The sequence below is a fragment of the Manacus vitellinus genome, unplaced genomic scaffold (genome assembly GCF_001715985.3).
Source record: "Manacus vitellinus isolate BGI_N305 unplaced genomic scaffold, ASM171598v3 scaffold_10_pilon, whole genome shotgun sequence".
Taxonomy (NCBI): domain Eukaryota; kingdom Metazoa; phylum Chordata; class Aves; order Passeriformes; family Pipridae; genus Manacus; species Manacus vitellinus.
Window position 1 is genome coordinate 195294 of NW_021938838.1, and position 20769 is coordinate 216062.

The 20769-nt window shown below is 39.9% G+C and overlaps 1 protein-coding gene across 2 annotated transcripts in view; it reads left to right on the top strand.

The window, feature by feature from the left end:
* NFATC3 (nuclear factor of activated T cells 3) overlaps positions 1 to 4336 on the top strand; it is a 48687-nt gene extending 44351 nt beyond the window's left edge. For both annotated transcript variants that reach the window (XM_025896086.2, XM_029964662.1), the window contains one exon: positions 914 to 4336. In XM_025896086.2, coding sequence (XP_025751871.1) covers positions 914 to 1038 — 125 coding nt within the window. In that variant the 3' untranslated portion in view covers positions 1039 to 4336. The remainder of the gene's footprint in view (positions 1 to 913) is intronic.
* Positions 4337 to 20769: the final 16433 nt, after the last annotated feature.

The window sequence follows — 20769 nt, forward strand, 5'->3', positions numbered from 1 at the left end:
TGTAGCCAATTGCCACTCAGTCTTGGAAAACAACAGGATTGACTGCCTCTACCAATTAAATAATAATTCAGATTTTGCTTATAATCTAATATTTGTCTAAAATTTGTCATTAGTATTTAATGTGATATATCACAGCTTTTACATTTATCCGTTAAAATAATTATTTTTGTCATCTTCCAAACTCAAGTGTCCTGCAGCAGTTATCTAAGCTTCAGAGTAAAACTCCAAAATTTTCATTTGTTGATAACTTAGGTGCTAGTTTGTCACATTCACAGAGACATCCCTTACTTTTGAATAGTACTAGTTGATTAAACTTTGCTGAATTTGACGTATATGCACACACAGACACACAAACTGCGTCTTAGTCCATTTTAATTATTATAGGAAAATTGACTGATAACAAAAGAGTTAGTTACTGCAGCTTCAGAAATGCAAGGATTCAGAAAACTGGCCCATCAAACAGGTATATAGTATTTAAAAAAAATATTCTGTTAACCCAAATCCACGTTCTGAGGAAGTTCTGTAAGTAGCTTGAAAGAGCCAGGAACTGCTAGAGTTGTTTGTTGTGCCTGTAACACTCTTGACCAGAAGGAGTTCTGTGGGGAAACCTGCACTAACCTGCCCTGTGCTATGCCTTTCAGTTACCTGCTTATCATGAATACTCACGTGCCTATTTTCTTCAAGGGTATTAGGGATTCTCCAGCATGGACTATGGCGAGTACATGCATAATAATAAGAGAAACTAGAACCCTTTTTTTCCCCCTGTTCCTGAAACCAGGCTCCTCCTTCATCTTCTGTTACTTAACAGCATCAAGGCTTAGCACTGAAATATTTCTCTTTAAAAGGAATGACTTCTGCCTTTTGGAAAGCATAAAAACAGTCACTTCTTAATATTTCTTCTTTTTTTTTATAGTGAATGAGATCATAGGAAGAGATATGTCACAGATCTCAGTGTCACATGGAACAGCAGTGGCCAGCCAGCCTGCACGTGCGTGTCCTGGATCTCTGGAGACAAGAATATCTGATGGAATCCAGTAATGGATGAGCTAACAACTAAGCATCCATGAAAACTTCACAATTTCTCTGAATATTTCTTCATCCTCTTCCTCTTTAGACTTACTGTGCTTCCAACTCTGTGGCCTTTATGAACTGGAACAGTGGATCCTTGCAAAGCCCTTTCAGTGGGTTACATTTTTGATGTAGAGACAGAGCATTTTAATTATAGTTCCTCAGATGCTGTAAAGAGACTTCTTAAAATGGACACACAGAATCTACACCAGATATTTTAACTATTTTAAAGTTACAAATGAGCTCTGCTTTTTGCATTTAAATAGAATACTTTTATATTGTAAGTGCTTCAGGTGTGTGGAGAGGTTAGTTTGCTCTTATAATATTCACAGTACTGAATGTGGAAAACACATCTTCAGTGTGCTGCTTTCCCTTAGAGATAGTAGAGTTTGTAACTGATGATTTGTAACACCTTTTGGTCATTTTGGAAAGCCTTTAAAGCTTCTATTATTAATTTTTTTTAGTAAGATCTTCCAGTGGCAAATCATACCTGTCATCTGAAGCCAATGCCACGGAAGCCATTGTGTATATGAATACTGTAGTGTTTTCTTTCTTAGATTCATAGGAAGCAAAGCCAAATGTAGATCTGCACTTGTTTATAAACTGAAAATGTTACTTGATAGGCAAAAAGACCATTCCATCATGAAAGTGTTGGGATAGAAATTACATTCCAAAATTTAACTTTTATAACTTTGTGGATAATCTTCCTGATCTTTATTAGCACAGGCTCCTTCTTGAAATAGCTTTTTTCTTAGAAAGTTACATTTTTAATCAAATTTGAGCAGTAGGATTTTAGATTAAAGAACAGCAACATCAAAGCCATGTTAGATACAGGAGAAAATTTTATATTTGCTGAGGATCTAAATGTTCCCTGAGGAATATGGTTTTGAAATCACCAGTTCAGTGGCATTCAAGTTTTTGATGCAATAAATCATTTGATCACATCTGTACGTTTTATATGCTGTATGCCTGATCATGCCACTTGGAAGTCCTAAGGAGATGACAATTACAGTTCCTTAAATTTAGGCTGTTTATAAATGTCAGTTTGCTCAAAAGTAATTTACTGTGAATTAGTGGTTAGGTAGTGTAATGTGTCCATGTTGAATTGTAAAGGTGTGAAGCAGAAGCTACCAAAGAAATCCAGCAGATTCCCCACGGCAGCAGTGAACTCTGTGCTGTGCTCCGAGGATGCATCTCCCTTACCCCCATGATCTGCTAAATTGGAAACAATCTGTTCACAGAGGCTTTACAATCAGACACCTTGGAGAGGATGTGAAAGTGCCAGTGTCACACGCATTTCCCTGCCCCAAAAGGCACTCATTTCCAGAGCTTTCCTCCGTGGAACACACAGGGTACAACAGTCACAGCAAAGTGAGACTGAAGGAATGGAATGTCAGAACATCCGAGATGTTCAGTTTAGTTCCTCAGTGGGGTGAGCCATGGTGCTCTAACAAAAATTGAGTGAATTAACTCAAAGAATTGGAAAATTAAAAAGTCTATCTGCGTTGGATCCAGTTCGGACAACTGGGGACATTTTAGCAGTTGAACACACGGGGAGCACATGCCTCTCTCTGTAGAGTGGTCTGACAGGGGAAAGTGCTGAGTTATAATGCCTGCAGGAGGAAACACAGGTTCTACTGATGTTGCATTTTGGCAAACAGTCATGGGGAAAACTTTCCATTGAGCCTTTTGCAAACAAAACACTACACCTGAAGTCAGTGCCCAAGCAATACCATTACAGTTGCTATAATCACATCTCCGTAATAGCTGAATCATGAACTTTTAAAAAGGACATACGTTGAGCAGGTGAAATTATAATTTTATCACGTAACTTCCTTTTAAGAGTGCAGCCTGAGGTTACTATCTTGATGTTTCATAATTATTTCAAACAACTTAGTGCTAGGCCACTATCTACCTGCTGGGAATCTTAAGCATCCTTTTTGTGAATGTACTGTTCAGTGGTGCAAATCTTGAAATTTGCAGAAAAAAATTGGCAGGGCTGGAATATGAAAAGTGTGATATTGTAATTGTCCTCAGCAGTGGTGCTTTACTCTGTCCTCTACTCATGTTAAAGATCCTACAAAGGACTCACATGCTCAGAAATACATCTACTTGTGTTTTTAACACCTTAATAACAAAACAAACCACACAACACTGTAAACTGTGTAATCTGTCTTCAGAGTGTGTGCTGGTGGCGAGGCATGTTCCAGTTTTCATTCCTGTGTTGGGTCGTTTGCATTAACCATTGTTTGTAGGAGAATTCTGACTTAAAAGCTTTTCATACTATATGGGATTTATGCTCCTTTATCCTGCTGGTACAGACTCTCCTTGCAAGTTCTCCAAGTAGCTGGAATTCACACTGTACCTAAAATACAGGAGCCCAAACAATCCGGAGTTGCTATGCACTAAATTTTCTGATGCCTTTAAATACCTTGATGCCTGTAGACATAGAGACGCTTTCCTATTTAAAAATGAAATTTAAAAAAATAGCTTTGGATACTAAAGCAGTTTTGTATTTGCCTTGTAAAAGCTTCAATACAAGGGTCTTAATTTTATTTTAGCTTGTGTGATAACGTAGGTAAAGACTGTTAATCTTCTATAATTTTAGTGATATAAAAAGCACAGGATCTCTATTCGACTATGCAAATTTAATTAAACAGCAGAACCCGGCAACTGTTGATATTTTGTTGGCATCCACTTCCTTGCCCTTAAGTCCTGTATTCTCCCTGAGTAGTTTTCCAAAAATTATAAGTAATTTAGATTATCCTGAAGGAAAGCCTTAAAGATGAGGTAGCTTTTCTATAAGGAGGGTCAAAGGTCAATGTTCAAAAAAAAATTAAGGGGTAGCATATTAATCCAGGGGGGAGGAGGGTGAGTTTTGAAATTACTATAAACTAGCAATCCAAATTTCTGTAGTAAAACTTATCTGTTATCAGGGGAACTGCCACCCTTTTTAAACCAAAGAATGAAAAGAACGTAATAGTTTTGTTCTGATACAAAGCTTTGAAACTCTATTTTTGATACTCATAATGGATGTCATTCCTTGAGGTTTGGAAATCGTTCAAATTGAAGTTTTATATTTAAAAATGTGGGACAATAAAGATTAAGTTCTAGATGTTTACAGAGCCTTGTATTGTAATTTCATGTACATTTTGTATTTTAAACATTTTTGTAAGTTATGATTGCAGTGCTACTTGCAGAAATAAAGGGAAAAACTTGCATTTAGGCTCTTAAATCGTAGTGTTCAAATAAATAAAAATAATGCAAATGCATTGTCATTTATTTAAAATGCAGATCCAGATGCAGAGTGGGAAGAAACTCCCTGTTTTGATGCAGTGGTAAGCAGCTGTGCTCCGTTGTGACACGAAAGGAGGGACATTTTATATTCCCCCTGGAAGAGTGGTGGTTTTGAACAATCTGATAAGAGTATGGGGCTCAACTGAGATTAGAGGCAGCAACTGTGACCCTTAAATACGTAAGAAGTGATCAGCAGTGCTGGCAGAGTATCAATTTGCACAATACTGGTGGCTTTCCTATTTGCAAGTATCATTTCAATTTGACAATGACAAGATCATTTTGAGAAATTACTCCAGAAATTATTATTTAGGGAACGCATCATAAACAGTAATTTTCATTCCTGAAAGGATATTATCACAGGCAAGATGCAGTTAAACTGTTTCTGAAATAAATGTGAGATTCCTACAAAGTCTAAATTATTTACCTATTCTTGGCTGATCAAGCAGTACTGAGGGAAATGCCAGAGTCAGGTCTTAAAACCTGTATCTTATCTCAGTGATATTAGTGGTACTGAAAAGGTTTTTATCTCCCTTGCAGTTTTGTTACAGCAGTTTTTACTTACCTGGGGAATCCCTAGGCCCAGTGACATGTGAGAGTGTCCCAAACTCAACAGGGAGGCAAAAGCTCTGGCCTTTGGTTCCCAATTGCCACCTGCCCAGGATAGAAAAGGAGCCGCGATGGTTCTCCCGGGAGAGCACGGCCAGCGCAGGATTAGCTTCTCCTTGGAGTGCCTGTCCTGGCCCATTACCCTCACTGGTGCTTTTTGTCTATAAATACAACAGAAAGGGGCAGCTGAAGTGCCAGAGACTGAACATGCAGTAATTATAGCTGAGGGTTAGTAAAAATAGCCCCAGCAGTTTGAAAGCTGTTCACATGTTTTCTAGGGTGATTACCCGGTATATAATTAGCACACACCGACCCCAGCAGTAAGCCACTGACTGGCTGTGTCTGCTCTGCTGTCAATTCAAGTCGTCCTTAGATGCAAATAGGCTGAAGGCTGATTGCCTTGGACTGACAGGGTAGGGGAGATGAGAGGATCTGCAGTCACACCAGGGCGTTCAGAGCTGAGCACTGACACCCAAAGCTGTGCTGTTGAGAGAGGAGACTTCATTCCAGGCATTGTGAAAACATCACTCTATCTTGCAAAGCACTGTTTTGGTATCTCAGGTGATAGGAGAGAAGAAATGTCTTATTAAGGTCTTTTCCTTTAGAAGAGTAACCAGAAGTTTGTTCATTTAGGACCCAAGCCCAAAGGAAATGCTGGCAGATATCAAGGCCTATTAATTCTCATATCGTAGCCACTATTTCTTTACAGTATTCCACAGCATTACTTTTGTTTTTCTTCTTTCTGCTTGTTTCTGGACTTCTGTCACTCTCCCTGCCTAACTCAAAATACCACTGTGTGCTCTGAATCCAACACCTACTCCACTGGAGTGAATAAGGTGAGGACTGAGATGTTTTGCAAATAGTCCCCTCACCTCTTATTTTCCCTTGGATTCACCTAATTTACAATAATAATATTCAGGAACTAGCCACTGTTGTAGCGAGTAAAGTATTAGGATATGTGAAAGGCCATGGAAATGAAAAAGGATTTCCTATATATTTAAATTCTTGCATAGTTTTGCATACAGTCATCTTCAGTAATGGAAGTTAACACTGAACTTTATTCTGCCAGTAAAAGGATAATGTTTATCAATCATTCTTAATCCACAAAAAGCATTGTCATTTGCTGAGATTCTCTAAGACAGGAATTATTTTAAAATAACCTACTGTTACCTTTGTTAACATCTGCTACATGCAGAAGAAAATGGGGGAAAAAATAACCAGACTAAGATATAGAAACAATAAAAATAGGATATTTACTTTGCAAAGGCTTGTATGTACCATGAATCTTGTTTTGGAAGAGACTGACCCACTAGATAAGTCAGGCTATACAAGTTCTCCAGCTGTTTCTGCAAATTTAGAGTAAAGTTTTTGTTGTCTTTTTATTATTAGAAACTGAAAAAAATGCCTATCTCTTCCTTACTGTCATTACTGTGACACCTGCTGGTAAGAGCTGGAAGGAAGAATGTTTGCAGTCTTTTCTTGTTCCCATTGTAAGGGCTCTCCTCTGAAAACAAACAAAAAAATTCATTCTATGACATTTCTCATTTGACACTTTTATGCATAAAAATGCCTATTTAAGTGTTATGCAGTGGTTGTGTATCCCAGAGAAACACAAACAGCCGCAGGTACAGGAGAAGCTCAACAGCTCCTGCCTGAAGCCTTAGAGAAGCCACCCCTGGGGGCTGCCCTAGCATGGCCTGTTAACCCTCTGTGTTCATCCAGCACCTCATCCTGCCCTCCCAAGACGCTGCACAGAGTTACAGTGCCACAAAGAAACACCTGGAACACCTCTCACAAACCCAGTCACATATATACATGCTGATAAGGAAGTGCAAGCATTTAAGAGGAGGGTAATAAAACTGGATGGGCAAATAAGCAAAGAAACAAACAAACAAAAATACTGGAGTCACTGTTTGTTCTTTCAGCAAGCCCATGTTTTGGTCTAAGCTCATTATTAACTAACCAATAGAATCTACTAGAAGTAGATTTGATGACATCTAGCATGGGCTAAAGGGCCCTGAAAATTATATAGGCAAGACAGTCTGAAAATAAGAAAAAGCAGTTCTGTTCAGCAAGCTCCTGCCCTTTACATCAAGAAGTTCAATGCCAACAGATAACTCTGATAGTTCATATTGCAAATAACTGACAGTGAGTATTTGAACCCCAGATGTTGTTTGTTAGGTGTTTGCTTTTGGGTTTTTTTCCCACCAGTTTCAGTAATCAGACTCTCCAGTTTTGTTTCTGGTACCAGTGCCATTCCATCCTCTCATACTCTCCTATTCACCTCACCTCTAGTATATGAGAAGAGCTACTGCCAAGTCTGTTCTTTTCTGTAATTTTTGATCAAAGGAAAATGATGCACCTAAAGAGGACTCAGTTATGAATATATTGCTTGGGAATGCAGTGTTGGATAATCAGTGTTGTCATGTGAAGTAAGTTGGAGGGAAAAGGGAACGACTATTCCTACAAGTTCTTGTGACAATGGAATGATACATGACTGATGACTTAGAAAGGTCCTTTGTGTAATAAAAAGCAGAGAAGACAAGGAAGCAGCCTTCTGAAAATCCTGACAGTTGGGAAGGTGAATGTTTCTAGAAAACAGGCACCTCTACACAAATAGGCATCTCTGCACCTTAACAACTGCAGTCTGGTATCAAAGACAAGTTCCTAAGCCAAATTTACTAGAGCTTCTGCATGCAGCAAGAGCAAAGCTGGCATAGCACTGGCTGGAACATCAACATCACCTTTCAAGATTTAGTCTGGTATTGAGCATTTCTTTAGAACAAGGCATGAAAGGCAGAGTTGCCTTCCTAAATTAACTACAGCTTAGGTGCAATGGATTCTCTCTGCCAAGGTGGCAACACCACTGCAACAAACACACAGAATAGCTGAGCATTCTCTTACATGCATCATAAATTTCTGCTCACTGCAATAAAAGGATCTGTTTGTAAATATCCCATAAACTCCGTGGTGTATCCCCAGCCAAGCTGTTCTTACAGTGTATTGGAAAAGGACAAGACAAACTTTTAGAAATCAGTATGTCACTGTTCTCAAGTAGGAAATTCTGTAAGTATGATGCAAGAACAGATTTTTCCGGTGTCCTCTCATTCCAACAAGTGCCTGAAGAGCCTGCTGCACAGCCTGTCCAGAGCACTGGTTCTCTATGATTTAATGAAGTAAGGTTTAATTTGAGGTCTGCCATTGTAAGAATTGCATCATAATAAAGGTGCAACCATTTACAGCTCAGAAAACGTTTCAGTTCACAACAGATTTCCAGTTTAACTGCCATTAGTTCAACATCACCCTGTGTGCTTTCTAGGCAGTGTCTCCCTGAGTAAAGGTTGCTCACCCCTGCCTTTCCCTTACAACAGCTCATGTTCAGGTCTGTGCTGTGTGATCAGTTCCTGCTGCAATTGTTTCTGTCTCCAGCTGCACTAATCAGCACAAGCTGTTTTGCCAATACATGCATTTGGGCAATTCCATGTTCCCACCACTTCTTCCCTTACCAGGAATAAAATTTTCCTTATAAAATCTTCAACAGAAAGCAAATATGAGAGGTCAAGGATAACTTTATTCAAGTAACAGCAAATACCACCCTGTGACATTTGCCTGGCTGTAGCTGAAGGAGGAGTACGAGCCATCAAGCCAATAGGACAAATAAGGCAATACTAAAACTGAATTAAGTGCTACTATGGGATTATTTTTTTCTAAGGATATGAAAAAAGAAGTTATGCCAAGAATGTCATCATTGCCATCTGACTCCACCACTGACAGAAGTTATAATAGGAAAGTTGCACAAACAACGAAGTATACAAGCAATCCAACCCTGGCCATGTGTTGGGCTGAATGACATCGTGGTTTGGAGAGGCACAGCCATACATTTTGTGGCTGTCAGCAGAGTTTTGCTGAGATACTCAAGTGCTGGTTGCTGGAGCCTAAACCCTTTGGAACCAATCCAGCTGCTAAAATGACACTGGAGACCAGTAAGGTTTCCTTAGCTAGAAAGAGGAATAGAAAACATATAAAAGAAAGAGAAAAGGGGAGGGGAAATTCTGGTTACTGAGCAGGTCTGTCTCCAAGTGCAGGCTTTCACTACCACAAAAGCCTAACCTCAACTACTTCAGAGCAGAAAGCAGGAAAATTTCTCACAAAATTCTTTTTAGATATACTTTCTAGCTAGCAGTTAAGCTGCAAAGAACACCCTTTAGGTAAGCAGTAGTTAAACATATCGCTGGCTGAGCAGGGCATGTTCTACTGTTAATTGTTCAGTTTTTATGTGCCATTTGTGCCGTCTCTCCTGCAACCCCCCCATAGGGACTGTGCCTTCATGGTTTTGTATTGCTTGAACATGTATTGCACTATGCTTAAAATTTTTTTCCAACAGTACATGAACTCTTAGCAGGTCAAACATTCAGACCACCTGAGTAAAATGGAATTCTATCCCTTATGACAAAAAAAAAATCCCTTTGGTTTGGATGGATGCAGTCTAAATACAGTACAATACTGAGTGACATTCAATATTATATTTAACCAGCAACTTAGTGTTTCATAATCAAAGTAGAAATAATTAAAAAGCAATTAAATTCTGTCTTCACACACAGCCTGTAAGATGGTTTTTAAGCTACCTGGTACTTCTTTCATCCAAAATCCACTCATGTAGCTTATACATCACCAAAGGCCACTTTGCAGACAGTCGAGGTGTGCTGTGGATAGACCCAGCAAACAGAATCAGATCTGCCTCCATGCAACATAAAAAGTGCTCAGGGGTGATGTTAACGAGAAAAGAAATCACATTATTGAGATTCATGGAGCTCATTTGATCAGCTGTTCTGAAAGTGTTCCTCAAGCTCTCAGATTTGTTTAAAATGACCAAGCACCTTCAAACCTTTGTTCAGTATTGCTGGCACTCTACCAGTCACACAGATACCATCGAGATCCTGCTCTCAACAGAAAACAGACCTTGTTTTAGGATTCCTTTTTTTTTTTTTTTTTGTAAGAAGGCAAACTGCAGCTTCTGGATGGGGGCAGGGTTATTACAACATTTGATCAACTTGCTGTTCTATGAAGAGTCAGGGGCAAGAAAAAAGCTGACAAAGGGCGGTTCTCAGGAGTTTCTTTTGCTGGCAAATGAAGTTCAAGTGCTCACAAAACACAGACCTGAGTCCAAGTTATACTCAGTGAGCTTTCCAAAGCCACAGGACACTGGACATAAAGCAAGACATTAATAGTAGACCAACTTTAGCTTTCTATTTGCAGCTGAGAGGGAGGTTTAGGACCACATGCAGTTTGAATTATTTCTCCCCATTTGTATATTTTGAGTCACTTTATTCTCAGTAGAACTCCCACAAAACAAACACAAGCAAGCAGGAATAGGAGATGAAATCTCACATACAGAAAGGTCACCGAGGAAAACAGCTTTGGTCCTCCTGCACTGAGCCAAACAGGGCTGATCAGGAGGTTCACAGGCTCTACAGTGTCCCTCTATGCCAAACTACAAGGAAGTCCCTATTGCTTGTACTTCTAATTAATGACTCGACCATCTTATACCTTTTTCTGACCATAAACTATGGCAGAAAATATTGCCTTTCCCAGAAGAGGCTAATGTAGTGACAGCTAACCAAGATAAAATGAATTCAACTGAAAGCAGAGCCCAAAGTTCTGGTAGCACTAGGAATACAGCATCACAGGGCTAAGGACAGAGCAGATGAGTACAGGGGAGACTTGCCTAGAGAACAAGAAAATGCCAGGAAGCCTACAAAGGGGAAAAGGTTGGAAATCTGCTACCCCCGAGTGGTGCAGGGACACGTCTGGTCCCTCCCAAGAGCCAGTGACAAACCCCATGTAAGCAGGGCACGCTGCCTTTGGTGCACAGCCTGAGACAGAGCACGGCCTCGGGGAAACTTCTGCAGCAAGAGGCTGCATCTGTCCAAGGGAGAGGAGAGAATTCAATGCCTCATTAAGGCAAAAACTAAGCAGTTGCTTAATTTTTGAAAACATTTGTATAGGTCGAAGGGAAACTGCCTTTATTCTAACTAAGAGGGTGGCCCAACTCTCTCCTACTCAAGAAAAGAATAGGATCTGGAATAAAGGGGGCAGCAGGAGAGATTAAACTGGTATAAATCCTTCAGAAGACCTGAAAGGGACTAATGCCTGTAAAAGATAAAGATACCCCACCAAGTAGGTGGAAGACAAAGGCTAAACCCTTAAGGAGAGTTATCAGAAGGGGAAAAGAGCAATGCTGTTTACTGCACAAAAAGGGAGCTTTCTCACATAGTATAAATGCAACTAGACTAAACATGGGCTAGTTTATTTATTTCTACTCCTGTGTGTTTTATTAAAAACAAAACAACCAAAAAAACCCCAACAAAAACAAACCTGCTTGCTCTGAGCATTATGATTAAACACAGATTCATGATCTAAATCACACTTAACTCACACTAGTTGAAGTAATCTAGGTAACAGCAAGACATTCCTTATCCTAACATATGGTGAATCAGGACATTTTAGCAAGTGACCCAACGACCCAGTACTTCATCCAATCAATTGAAATACTAACAGAGCAGGTTCCCAATTCAAAAGGCACTGCTTGGGGAAGAATTGAGGCACATGTGCCAGACAGGCACAAATAATTCCTAGTAGCTGCTGGCCATACTGGAGGCTCCCTGTTGGGCATTCATTTGTTGGGCACCCCAAGGGTGACAAGGGACAGAACATCACAGCAGTGAATAAGCCTTGCTAAAATACACAAAGATGTCTTAGGATGTATTGATATTTCAGTATCATTGTATCAGAGACATTTTGTGCTATTATTTTGTTTTAATTCATTTTCCATCATGAGATACTTCAAATAAATGCAAAAAACATCATATTAGTCACCAAGAAGACAATGTCCACTCAACTAGAACGCAGCAATTAATTTAAGATTAATTTAAGATTAATCACAAAAAGTGAAGAATTTAAGAAATATCACAGCTAGCTGAAATTCAGGTGAGTTTCAAGTAGGTATCATATAATTATCTGAGTTTGTGCAGGTCACTAAGGTAAATGTTTTCTTAAGCAATCATCATTTGAATTACATCTAGTTATTTTCCACTATGTCCCACAGAGATAACAAAGTCTGTTAAGTACCGTGCCTTCCAGTTCCCAGAACTCCATATGTTTTGGTTGACATTTCAGGTCACATATACAAAGCGTTTCAGAGCCTTATCGGTTACAAAGGGCACCTTTTAGTCCCAGTCTCAGCAAACACACCACCTACTGACCATGAGCTCGTCCATCACCGATCCTTCCCACGTAAAAATTCACCATTTAAAGTCAGTCCCAAAACAGAGGAAATTTAGGGTCCATTGCTTCTTTCCCCCTCCATGTCATTTAGTGAATCCATTCCAGATTCCACTTGGGAGGAGAAAAGAAGGACCAGTTCCCAGTTAGGAACCCTAATTCAGAAACCAGGATCGGATTGGTTTGGATGATGCTCTCGCTGCACTCAGGGAGGAGCAAATGTGTGGGGAGGGGGCACGACAGTGATATTCAAGGGCTTATATTGTCTGTGACTTACACCTGCAATGGCAGCAAAGCCTCCTGCCAGGTCTTGGTCAGAGAGCCTTATCTCACTCCAACCTGTTGCTATTATTTCCTATTTACAGCCCCTCTTTTTAGCTCCAAAATGCTGTTATGAAAATATACTCGGGCTCACTTAATGCCTTATTCATGCCCCATCATGAATAAGGCATTCACTTAAATAACAGATGGCGGTTGACAAACTCTAGAAATATTTAACACATCCTTCTCTTCTCAATCTTATTAATTTAAAAGTAATCAATAATTTATATATAAACAGTTAATTTGATGTGCTTCTCTTGTTCCTACAACAGTACAGAAGCATCCAAACCACATGAAACAATTGCTTCCAACACCAGCCATGTTAACAACTGCCCAGAAAGTCTTCATTCTCCCCTTGCCACAAAAGGTGCTCTCTGAGAGACAGGATCACACAGCTGGTGGTTTCCACAAAACAAACGCACAACTAAAGAAATGGATATGTGAAGGTGTATTTAAGAAAGGCAGCATTAAATCTTACAAAACAGATTTCTAGTATCCTAAAATGTACCACACTGCATGTCTCAAAAAACTGAGAAAAAACCAAACCGAACCAACTCTCTACAGCCTTATTTTCTAAAAAGTAGTGCAGAATTTTGCAATGAAAAATCTTCTTTTGTAAGAAAGAAGATACCTGGCAAAAGAGGCTGGATTCAGAGGCTCAGCCAGGTAGGACTAATGATTCAGTGAGAGCTTTCATGAAGAGGAGCCATTCTGAAAGGAAAAAATGTGTCCTTCGGGAAAAAAAGGTTCGTGTTATAGTAGGGTTAAGAGGAAATCTTCATTGTTGTCTCAGTGTTGGGAACATTTAAATTATTGTCTCTGTTTTGTCTGTATAGTTAAGGCTGGCCTTGGTTGGCCTTCAAGGAACTACTGTAGCCATGCCAGTGGCTTCACGCAGCTGGAGCAGTGTTTACAAGGGCTGCAGAGCTGAGCTCTTCTCAGAACATGGTGGGTGGGCTGGGAACAGGAGGCCCAGGGTGAGCTCACCCTGCCCAGCAGAGCTGTCCGTGCAGCAGCAGCCACAGCTCTGCTCCGAGCGCCCACCGAAGAGCCAAACCATCCCCCTCAGCTTGTCAGGCACCCCTTGGTACTTCCTATAAATACCTTCCCATCAGCCTTTCCTCCCAGAAATGTCCATTAAATTACACTTACAGCAGTACAGAAAGGATTATTTATAAAGCTCCACATTAGCAATCTTTTAGTGAACGCTTCAGTAAGATAAATGCAAAGGCATTTTTTGAAAGGGAGGAATGTTTTCCCATCATGAAGCATTATCAAGAGAACATTATCTTCAATACTTTAATACATTTGAGACAAAAGGCTATATGTGTGGTTTGATTATTGGCCTGAAATGAACTGCATTTACTGTGTTCACAGAAAATCACTTTAACAAAAAAAAAGTTCTTTTTTTGTGCCTTGAAATGAAAGTCCAAACAATTTAGGGGAGGGAGCAAGTTAAAAAGAAAAAATCACAAGTTGCTGATCTTATTCACTGCTGAGATCCTACGTGGAATACAAAGATAATTTTATACTTAATATTAACATCATGCTTCAAATGTAACCAAAACCAGCTGAGCTCATTCCACAAATGAAATCTAGATGTAGGGCATATCAGAGGAAACCTGGGCAGCGCTGGCTGTTGCTTTGGGCACATAGTTGGCCCAGCCTGCTCATGCTGGGTATGTTCTGAAAAGGGAATGAGTACACAAAAACCAGGCCTGTGCAAGATCCTTAGATCTGAAACTCAGTCCAGGCCATGCCACAAAGGTGTTACAAAAGCACAACCTGAGCAACTGCTCATGAGCATCAAAAGGCAGGACAAAAGCTTTCCTTTCACACCCCTAATAATTATGTCACCCTTCCTATAAATTGCCACTCTCATTTTCATATTTTAAAAAAACAAAACAAACCTACCATACTTTACTCCTTTTGGCACTACAAAGCCACCACAGGACAGGGAGTATTTTGGATTATTTTCCATATTACTGATGGTTATTTATTTGCAGACCTCACTATGGGTGAAGAAGTGAGGTTGAGTTTCAGACCTTAGATTTCATTTGCCATTCAAGAAAAACATCTTCTTGTAAATCTATCAAATTTGGAGTGATTGAAGGCAAGCAAGTATGAAATTTTATTATATAATTCCTAAAGCCCATCAGCTGAACCCATTTAAGAGAGAAGGTAACTGATATTCTCTCCAACTTAATATCTCCCAGTGAAGGGGATTGTCATACTAGTCACCTTCTGCCCAGCACAGCTGCTCTCTCACTATCTAAACATGGATCTGCAAAGCACTGTGTGTTAGAAAGGTACTGAAAAAGAAAGGTACTGAAAAAAATAGTCTTCTAGGTTTCAGTGTTCCACTGTAGATTTGGGGGATAAAAGATGGAGTGTTTTTAATAAGAAAATTCGAAAAACACCCTATGGTTTATGTGGGTAAAAAATAAAAATTAATTATAAACCACAGAATCTTATTTTTCTTGGGTACACTGAACAATAGAGAAAACCATTCAAATGGGGGCAGGGAGGGCAGTGGTTTTTGAGCATTCAGAAAAAAATGCAAGTCCTCTTACACAAAGAGTTTGCAGAGTTCAGTTTTCAGTGGCATAGTCTGTTAAACTGCAACTATTTTTTCCCTGTATACTTCACAAGTTTTATATCTAGAGCTAATATGAAACTGAGTATTTCTGAAATCAATAATAATACATAAGAATAAGAAGAATTTCTGAAAAGACATGCTGTGCTTGCTTAATAGAATTCTAAAGTTACTCTAATTCAGTAAGAACTTTTCTGAAGAATTTCTGACTCAAATGCCAGAGTCACAAGTTCAAGGGTTCCAAGAGCCAAGGGTACCAGCTCCATAATTATTCCTCAAAGTTGTGTGTTTTTTACAGTGATATCAACACAAATAGTGCATGTTTTCCCTTGCTAAATAAGCCTTGTTTTAAGGGAATGAAAACTGAGGAGCTGGCGTAAGGAAAACCGTCCCTTGGCTCTTTCTTCTGATTTCAAATCCAATTTCCTATTCTATATCTAGAGGCTAAGCCTTCATTTATGCTCAGTGACAGACATGCAGCGAATAAACTGCAATTGTCTCCAGCAAACCCCCCTTTCCCCCATTTTGGTTTATCGTGATTGTCGCAAAAGTTGCCAAGTGTATAAGCTCCAGCTGTGAGTGCAGCTGCCGAGAGCAGCACCCAGCAGGGCTGTGCCGGTAACTCTGCATCCCCCGGCCCAGCTTGCAGGGAGCTGCAGGGGCTGAGCCCGCGCTGCCGGCAGTTCAGCCGCCCGGCTCAGAGCTGCTTTCCTACATCTACAGCGTGCTGGGACTGAGCTTCCTCCTCACGGGCACTGTGCCATTTCTGGCTTGCCCACAGCTACCCCAGGAACAGTCTGTCAGCAGAACTGCCCTTTGCCTGCAGCTCATCCCAGCCTGCCTGCAGCAGTGGCTAACATTGCAGGCTGCCTCCTCAGCACATTTACAACCTGCTTTTCCCGTTCAGAACAGGTCAGAAAATCATGCCACCTTCTAAATCCTTAGAAGACTCATTAGCCTAGTCATTACAAAGTCTGAAAGCTACAATATCCAAAAATTGCACTTGCTCTGTAGTAGCTGGAAGATCTTCGGGCCCACTTCAGTTGTGAGTTACACTACAGCAGCACTGGGCTATTTCCTCAGAGTAGCTATATCTAAAAAACCCCAATTGGATGATCTCCTGGTGCCAGTGAACAGAACAGAAACGTAATAATAAAAAACCTCAAAATATTGCCCTCACTGCATTGACAATTTCCCCTGTTGTTAGCACGCTCTCTGTGATGCATCATCAGTGTCTAGGCCAGCTGCCTTAAAATATCCTTTCTCTCCCAAATCATCCCCAAAACTGTCCCCACAACCCAAAAATTCAGAATCCTTTGTTTTCTGGGGGCTTACTTCTTACCTGGTAAGAAGAACACTGACATGCTGTTATCAGTCACCAATATCTTTTAGCTGAGCAAAAAGATTAATTTAGGGACAAGCAGAAGTCACATTTCATTGCTACCATCCTTTTGAGCCTTCTCCTCACAAGCAAGAGAAATGGTCTACTACTCACATGGACACTAACAGCTATAATCCCAACTCTAGCTTCTTGTTTAGGATATATCTACTTAGAGCCTGCAGCTCATCACCTGCCCTGCTCTCCAGATCTCATCAGGGATACAATGGACCTGACTCCTGAAAAGTGATTTTAGAAGGATTTCAGAGGTAAATACCACACACAAAATACATAGCATTTTAAGCAATCTTACAGTTTATATTCCCAGGCATAGATTACTTCGTTGTCAGTAAAAAATAAGCAAAAATGATTGTATTTCTAAGTTTTTGCATTGTTTAAAAAAATAGTCCTTACCTTTTCAAGGACATTTTAAATTAATGCTATTACTACAATTAATATTCCACGTAGCTTGTGTGGATTTTCACAGTGAGATCTACGATTGCACAAGGAGTGCATTATATCAAACAAAAGAAAGACACACCTAATCCAATGGGAATGAGCCCCATATTTTTAGAGCACGTTTAAATAAGAATTCATTGGACTAAGTTGTAGCGACAAATGTTATGCTCCAGGTAAAGCTCAGACTGTCCTTTCCTCACTTAACCTCTCATGCCCTGACTAGAGATGAGGAAGCATCTCTTCCTTGCCAGCCTTTCCACTGTCCAGTTCCACCACCTTTAGATTTCTCTCACAGTAGATCCTTGTGTGTCTGCCATCCGTGATGAAGGCAGTCCCCAGAGCCCCCAACAGTGAATTAACTCAGAAAGCAGCACAAAAAGATCTTACTCTTTCTGACAAACCCACAAGCTTCCAATGCAGGAAAGAAAGTTAGATTCTACTGCTACTCCATTGCACACATCAGAGATTTTTCCAACAAACCCACAACAGTTTTTTGGAGCTTCTGGCACAAAACTCCTGTAAGTCTCCCCCTCCCCAAAGTACCATGATGTATTTCACTCTTCCTCTCCTCAGTTATTCTGTTGCTTCCTTCCACCTCAATCCTGTTCTAGTGGTAAGAAGAAATACAGCAATGTTTCCTTCATTTTGCTCTGGCATACTTTTTAATATTATTATTTTAAAAATACCCAAAGATTTTGAAGATCTTTGCATACGAATACATATTTTAAAAGCCTGAAATGCAAACATTTTAAGTTATTTTAAAAGAGAATGTACACACACAAGTGACCCATGGGAGTAGCACATTAACTCTTTCCCTACCCCCAGCAAGCAGAAAATTAAGTGCTGATAACAGAGGATAATTAAAATCAAATAGCTACAACAAAAAAAACTTTCAAAAGTTACAGTGCTGTAACAGCCAAGCCAGAAAGTAGGGGCCAGTACAAGAGATTGGTATAAACCAGAACAACTGCACATTCGTCAGGTCTACTGTAAAAGATGCTCTACCAAACGAAAAGCAACACAACATGTTGTTGGTCATATTTTTACTCATTGCTCAACAAGAGCAGGATGTCCTAGAAGGTCTAGGAGCAGTAGAAGGCCCTGTTGAGTGTTCCCAGACTTCAAAGCAAAAAAAAATTTACACAGACAATTCACGTGTTTGAAGGTTAAGGGCTGTGGGAGTGTTTGTTTAATTTTTTAAGTAACAGAACTATTGACATGCAGCCCCCCCCTCCCCCAGTCACTGCTAATTTCACAGAATTCTCTCTTGAACAAATTAGGCAGTCCCAAATTGTGGCAAGTGCTAGAGCAACTCCAGATCCAATAGTAAACATTAAAAACCTCTTCCCATTTCATACTTCTTTCTGTACTATGTACACACTATAGCCTGAGTGATTACCATGCATGGGATCCTCTACAAGGAGAATTCCCAAAGAGTGTCAGTTCATGGTGCTCAACAAGACCAAAAGAAATGACCTAAGAGATGTGGAAAAGGCTGACAGTGATAACAAGCCTATATCATTGCAAGGGGAATTTAACACATATGGGCTGAATCAGAACATCAGACATGGGCCTTAGGTGAAGGGGAAAAGAAAATGTCAGATCTGGTTCTCCCCCTGCTGAGCTCCAGCTCCCTGTGAGGATGTGTACAGCCTGCTCTGCAAAGGCAGCCTCAGGAAGAGGGCAGTCCCCGTGTCTCTGGACATCTGGCCCCCACGCCAGGACATCTAGCAGCTGTGGATCTGGAGTAGGCTGGAAATAGGATCAAAACCAACAAGAACAGCAAACTTACTCTCTGCCAATAGTAGTTTACAACCCCCAGCAGGGAGGAGCTGAACAAATAGCTTGAGAAAGTCGCCACCTCTCTGAGAGAAACGCTGCCAATATCGAGGTCATTTCACCAGACACAGAAACCAGGAGCCAACCACAGGGCCAAGAGCAAGTAAATCAATCAGCAAAGCACAACCACCACACTCAGCTCTACAGCTGGGAGCACAGAACCATCACAAGCAAATGCTTGTCCAACCGAGGCTGCAATCGTGTGTTTTGCTACCAAATTTAATCAGTTGTAAACCCCTAACGTTATGCTACTAGTGTGTGTTTTCCATTCTTAAAGCCAGAAGGCTGAAGAGTCATTTTGCTTTTATTTTTAGTCCCTTAGTTTCTTATGTTCTAACACAGTCTGTTCACATCTGGGTGACACTTTAAGCCATCTCTTTGCCCGGTAATTTCCGCTGGATTTCTATTAGATATTGTATTAATTTTGTTTTCTGTAGAGCAGTTTTGAAAAGTTTATTTTTTTCCAGCTAAACAGACACAACTGTGTTTTTCACAATTTGAAATCAATTTGTACATTTCAAAGCAACCGTATCAAATATCAATGAACACATAGAAAAAAAAATTAAAAACAGGAGAAACAAGAACAAAATTTAAAAAAACCCCAAGACACACACAACAAACAGAAGTCAGTAGTTTCATGGGCAGCATAACAACCTCCGGTTTTAAGACGAACAAGCACCAGAATGCTCACTGGCATTCGTATGCAGAAGCTTCTCCTGCAGTTGGTAACAGGGAACTCCCGCCCCAAAGCACCGTGTTCCAAACCCCTCCTTGCGAAGCCCGATGGAGCGGGGACATCTACTGGCAGCAAAGATTAGCGGGGGCCAGGAGAGGCCGAGCCAACGGTTTAACCAAATTACATCCACCGATGCTCCTGACAAATCTAAAAATTCCTAGTCCTGCCATTAGATAAGGATTGCTAAAAAAGATATTTTTTAGCAATCTTTTCAGCAAAAGATATTCTCTCAAAGACACTGCTAACATTAAATAGACAAATCTGTATCAGTACTCTGGTAATGTTTACAGAAGGGAAGGTATTTTACTTAAACTCTTTTTATTATCAGCAAGCACACAGAAAGCAACATAAAACACCTATTTTTTAAAAAATCGGTTATTTAAAGGAAAAATATTATAATAACACACCAGTAAAAGAAATAGCAATTAGCAAGTCTAGACTAACGTGCCATCATCTTTATTTGAATATTCACATTTCAACTGCACATCCAGCTAAATAATACAATAGCCCTCACCTGATTATATAAAAAGAAAATAGGAGGGAAAGAAATCAGGTCTTTGGTTTAGTTTGGATTTTCTTTTTAAAAATCCGTAAAACAATTAGATCTAGAAAGGAAAAATTTTAAAATTTACTATAGGCACAGATCAGGAATTTTCTGCTTTAGAACATTTCGAGTCATCTTTAGATGCAATCAGCTTTTAGCAGATACTGTAAGCAGTTGGCTGAAAATTCATTACGACAGATTTTGTCAAATACAGTTCTGTACAAAACAGAACACGACAGGTTAAACTGCCAGCCTTGCAGTTCATTTTAACTGACTGAAATAAAACAAATATTGTTTCAAAAACTAAGGAGCTGAAGAGCTCTTTTTCTTTTAAAAAATGAGGAACTGAATTTTGCTAATAAAAATTCCTTGAAAATATCTTAGTTTACAGAAAGAAGCAAAACTTATAAGACTGCCTAGAGTAAGTCTGCTCTGCAGATGGAGAAATTCCAACTGCAAACACCTGATTCAGAAGCACAGCTGCAACTACTGAACTAGAGAATGGCCATTTCTAACTCTTCAGTCTCAGCTCATCTCAAACAAAAGTAATAGGAATAAACTATCTTTTCTATAAGTTGGGCAGGAACACCCTATGGGATGGTCCAACAGAGAAATCATTTCTGGGTAAAATTATCAGTATCAAG